This window comes from Rhinopithecus bieti, unplaced genomic scaffold (genome assembly GCF_001698545.2).
Source record: "Rhinopithecus bieti isolate Rb0 unplaced genomic scaffold, ASM169854v2 scaffold_13710, whole genome shotgun sequence".
NCBI classification, from domain to species: domain Eukaryota; kingdom Metazoa; phylum Chordata; class Mammalia; order Primates; family Cercopithecidae; genus Rhinopithecus; species Rhinopithecus bieti.
Genome location: NW_016807962.1, coordinates 1991981 through 1997663, shown reverse-complemented (window position 1 = coordinate 1997663; position 5683 = coordinate 1991981). Strand labels below are relative to the sequence as shown.

The 5683-nt window shown below is 37.7% G+C and overlaps 1 protein-coding gene across 2 annotated transcripts in view; it reads right to left on the bottom strand.

Moving 5' to 3' along the window:
* MEGF9 (multiple EGF like domains 9) overlaps positions 1–5683 on the bottom strand; it is a 118357-nt gene that overhangs the window by 23072 nt on the left and 89602 nt on the right. For both annotated transcript variants that reach the window (XM_017884249.1, XM_017884250.1), the window contains one exon: positions 280–419. In XM_017884249.1, the coding sequence (XP_017739738.1) occupies positions 280–419 (140 nt within the window). The remainder of the gene's footprint in view (positions 1–279; positions 420–5683) is intronic.

Sequence of the window (5683 nt, the reverse complement as noted above, 5' to 3'; positions counted from 1 at the left end):
ACACATATTTTGAAACTATACGCTAGTTTTGGGGTGTGTGTGTGTGTGTGTGTGTGTGTGTTTGTGTGTGTGTATATATATATATTTTTTTTTTTTTTAAATTTACGTACTTTTCAAGTTTGTTGTAGCAGGAGTTTGGCTTGCTGTGATCTATTACATCCTACTTAGAAGATAAAGGCCCTTCCAAACTATTTCAGAAGAATCAACCTATAGCTGAAAGATTTCCAAATGAAAAGAACAGTGGAATAATTACATGACAAAGTTAAGGAAAGTATGTACCTGTGAGGGCATCACAACTGGCAGACCGATTATTGCACTGGCAGGGCAAGCAGCCATTCTTACTAAAGCCATAATATCCATCTTGGCATCGGTCACATGTAGAGCCAATGACACCCACTTTGCACTGGCATTTCCCAGAACTGCAAATAAAAGCAAAGGCAATGAATAAAAGTAAATCAGTTTAAAAGTTGTATTGCCTAACATCCCAGAAGGGAAAGAAAGCCCAGCTCATGTAAATCATATATACTTACCATATCTCAAAGCCTTGTGTCCAAAGAAATCACCTTTAAAATTCTGTATTGCTATTAAAAGCTGCCTAGTGTATTGCATAATGCCATTTCTTAGCTAACAAATAATTTTACAGAAAATTTAAAATGGAGGCATTTGAAAGCAGGAGTAATAATTATGATGACGATCATGATAAAAACAATGAGCTATCATTTATTGAGGGCTTATGTAAATAATATATTTTTTCTCTAATCCTCAAGGTAGTTCTACTTGGTGAGGGTCATAATACTTATTTTACTACTGAGAGAATTCAGATAAAGTTATTGTCCTCAGCTAGTAAGTCAAGTCTATTCACACAAAGCCAGACTTTTCCCTACCATACTATCTTCTCCTAAGATTGACTCTAAATTGGTACAAGAAATTTGTCTGCCAAATAACTTGATATTCCTTAGGTATCAAGCTTCATTCTGTAGATCCAAAGCATTACAGTTCACCATCTATATAGGTCCTGACTCCAGTGATGGTGTTTATGCTCTCTCCAGAATAAATCTTGGTCTCTTTTCTCACTGCAAGTAAATTTCAGGTCTTTAACAAAAGCTGAGAAATCTTATTGCTTAAAGAGAAGCTGCAGCCTAACAAAGTCAAAGGTTCTCAGAGATATAAGCCCAAATACTTTGATGTTTAAAGCTTAATTAAAATTTGTACTGATCATAGTATAGATGTTTTAAAATGCAACAAAATTTGCATTATCTAATTTACACTATCAAACATAAATCTATGAATCTTAAGTAATTTAGCAAAGAAAAAAGAAAAGAAGCCACACACATATACACAGTCTTACACAAGAATATCCCAAGGCACTTAAAGATCTAGCAAATAAAATCTGTATTCATAAAAAATAAAATTCAGGAATATTTTATGACTCAATAAGAAGGAACCAGTCAATCGAAGCCCCTCTACACTATCAGAAAATTATGAAGAACATAATGTACCTTTCAAAGAATGGCTTACAACACTTCATTATTTCCAAGGCTTTTAAAATGTTAATCAAAATATGCTTACTCCTCATTCCTCTAAATACATTTATTCAGTATACAAAAGGATAAACAGTTACTTTCAATGATGGTGTTTGCCTAACCCACAACCTATAAGAAAAAGGTATTCCTTTTGAACACAAAATCACTTAATAATATTGTGTAACCATAATATAGCCAATGTTCCCAAAGTAGTCGCTATTCCTAAAGTGAGTTTTCCCTTCATAATTCTTGGGACACTAAAAGACTTTCTACCTGGAGGATCGGCTCCTTAATTGCTGATTTTAAAAAAAAATCATGCGTGACTTAATGAATCCTGATGAAGTAGTTGTCTGAGTGTACATACCATGCTTTATTTTTTCCTGGGTGTTTTTTTGTTTTTTTTTTTTTGGTTTTGTTTTTTTGCTTTTTTTTTTTTTGAGAGGGTCTCATTTAGTCCCCTAGGCAGCAGTGGTGCGATTTCGGCTCACTGCGGCCTCAACCTCCTGGGTTCAGGTGGTCCTTCTGCCTCAGCCCCCCAAGTAGCTGGGACTACAGGTATGCGCCACTATATCCGGCTAATTTTTGTATTTTTTGTGGAGACAGGGTTTTCCCATGTTGCCCAGGCTGGTCTAAAACTCTGGAGCTCAAGCAATCCACCTGCCTCGACCTCCCAAAGTGCTAGCATTACAGGTATGACACATCACGTATGGCCAGATTTTAAAACAAGGGGGAAAAAAGGTGCTTTTCTCTCTTTTAAAAGAAAATATAGGTCGGGCATGGTGACTCATGGCCTTTATCCCAGCACTTTGGGAGGCTGAGGCAGGTGGATCACTTGCGGTCAGGAGTTCAAGACCAGTGACCAGCCTGGCCAGCATGGTGAAACCCCATCTCTACTAAAAATACAAAAATTAGTCAGTGTGGTGGTGTGTGCCTGTAGTTCCAGCTACCCAGGAGGCTGAAACAGGAGAACTGCTTGAACCCGGGAGATGGAAGGTGCAGTGAGCCAAGATCATATCACTACACTCCAGCTTGGGTGATGGAGTGAGACTCCGTCTCAAAAAAAAAAAAAAAAAAAAAAAGAAGTGAGGAATTTTGGTTGTGAGGCTACACTACTAGTGCTTTTGCATCATGTTATTCATGGCCCAAGGCCAATTTCTGCATGTATAAGAATTAAATTTATCAGGCATGGTGGCACATGCCTATAGTCCCAGCTACTCAGGAGGCTGAGGCAACAAGCTGAGGCAGGAAGATCACTTGAGACCAGGAGTTCTAGGCTGCATGAACTACTCCAACTGCAGTTAAACAGGAATAAACAGCTGGGTCCACTTATCTCAAATTAAACCTATCTCTCATAAAGTCCCACAGGCCAGCGAAATACAGGAGACTAATCCTGCAACCACCCAACGGGTTCACCTTGCCCACTGCCTAGACAGAGCTGATTTATCAAGATGGGGGAATTGCAATAGAGAAAGAGTAATTCATGCAGAGCCAGCTGTGCAGGAGACCGGAGCTTTATTATTACTCAAATCAGTTTCCCTAAGTATTCAGGGATTAGAGTTTTTAAGGACGACTTGGTAAGTGGGGTGAAGTCAGGGAGCCAGAAGTGCTGACTGGTTAGGCAGGAGATGACATCATAGGGAATTGAAGCCATTCTCTGGAGCTGAGTGTGCCATGATCGTGCCTGTGACGATCCAGCCTGAGTGACATAGGGAGACTCTGTCTCTCAAAAAAAGATTTAAATCAGCTGGGCACAGTGGCTCATGCCTGTAATCCCAGCACTTTGGGAGGCCAAGGCGAGTGGATCACGAGGTCAGGAGTTCGAGATCAGCCTGGCCAACACAGTGAAACCTCGCCTATACTAAAAATACGAAAATTAGCAGGGCATGGTGGCACACGCCCGTAGTCCCAGCTACTCGGGAGGATAAGGCAGGAGAATTGCTTGAACCTGTGAGGTAGAGGTTGTGGTGAGCCAAGACTGCACCACTGAACTCCAGCCTGGGTGACAGCGAGGCTCTGTCTCACAAAAAAAAAAAAAAGAAAAAAGAAAGAAAAGAAATCACTCAGCAAATATAAAGCTTTGCCTGTGTGACTTCTTTCATAGAATAAAGACTTTACAACACTCCCTTTCATGGTCTCTGTTAAAGACTTGAATGCTTTCTGAAGCAAAGGTCAATGATGTAAATGCAATGAAACCAAAAAAAGAGAAAAAAAAGGCTATTAACAGACCACTTATGCTTATCCATAGATTTGAAATGAAAGAACCAAACCCCACAGCTTCATAACTGGAGAATAAAGGTATAGAACTGGATTTTAAATAGAAATCAGACATCTATACTATTGAGATCAGCTAACAATTAATTTAAGATAAAATTAGCTAATCTGGTCTTAATGACATGTTGCTAGTAAAGAAAGCACAAAAATTATATCAGAAAAAAAGAATATAGAATTATTCATAAAGGAAGCATAAGCACTGTGGAGTTTTGCTGCATTAACTATGCAATACTACACATTTCTTAAATTATCCCAAAAGGGATTCTCAGATTTTCTTGTGGTAGTAATGCTCAGTTATGGAATTTACATACTCAGGGTGTGAACAACTCCTGCAAGGTTTTAACACTTTAGAAGAAAGCATTTTTTAAGTGTATATAAATAATAATATATTTTACAACACTAATAGTCATTACTTTTTCAAAAGAAAATTCATTGGTGTATCATCTCAAGATATGGTGCATATCTATGTCACATGAATATAAGCCAAATTACCTTTTTAAAGATTCTGTTTAAGATGAGTGGGTGGAGAAGTTTCAGAATTTCCATTATTTTATAGTCACATTGATTAGGTGGGATGGGTATAATACAGGCAAGGAGTATCAGGGTTTATGGAAAAAAACAGCCCGAGGATACAGAGTTTGGTTCATATTCCAGCTCTACTAGTGACTAGCTGGCACAAAGTATTTATTCTGTCTTGGCCTCTGTATTCTCATTTGCTAAGTGAAAACAATTATAACAACCTTTGTAGGATTATTGTGAGAATTAAATATAGCATACACAACACATTTAGCACAGTGTCTGGCACATACTCAGTACTCAAAAATGAAGGCAACTATGAACATGATGACAGTGATCCCAGATCTTAAAAATTTCCTGAGAATTCTAAGGAAAGTAGGTTAGAATTTCCAGCTGGCAAAGACAGGGAAAACTAAGTTACTTACTTTTAAAATTTGCAATTTGTAAGTAATTTAAAATTTTACAATTCCGTTAATAAAACTAAAAAAAAAAGCAAAAAATTAAGGGATAATTACTAGTTTGTAGCAAAATATGGCTGGAAAAGAGAGCACATTATAAACACATGGTAGAAACAGTTTTGGGGAAAAATCTTTAATCAAGAAGGGAAAGGATCTGCAAAATCCTACATTAGGTGGGATCAAAGCCAGCTGGACTTGACTTGCTTTTCTACCAACTAGTTAATGATTTATTTCTAAATTGTTAAATGTGTTGGCATGTATTTTGTTATCAATAAAGTCTATTTTCTTCCTAAGATTTACAAGATATAAAGTATGTCTATATGTATATTTTTAGGTATCACATTATCAATTTTAACTCAAGCAGTTACAGAATAACTTAAAAATTATACATAGTTCTTCCCTTTTTTTTTGAGATGGAGTCTTGCTCTGTCGCCCAGGCTGGAGTAGTGCAGTGGCACGATCTTGGCTTACTGCAACCTCCGCCTCTCAGGTTCAAGCGATTCTCCTGCCTCAGCCTCCCAAGTAGCTGGGGCTACAACAGGCAAGCACTACCACGCCCGGCTAATTTTTGTATTTTCAGTAGAGACAGAGTTTTGTCATGTTGGCCAGGCTGGTCTTGAACTCCTGACCTCAAGTGATCCACCCACCTGGGCCTCCCGAACTGCTGGAATTACAGGCGTGAGACACTGTGCCCAGCCCATAATTAATTAGAGAAAATTAATTCATTTGTGGTCATTTGGGAACTTTGCTTTTCCCCTGTCCTTCTTCCTCAGACAGCATGCATGTTGACACTCTGACATGAAGAGAATAAGAAACACAATAAAGAGATAATGAAATGTATCAATTTTCTTCTTCCTCCACTTTTAAAATGAACTTAAAATAACTTTTAAAGCTATATATATATATATATATATA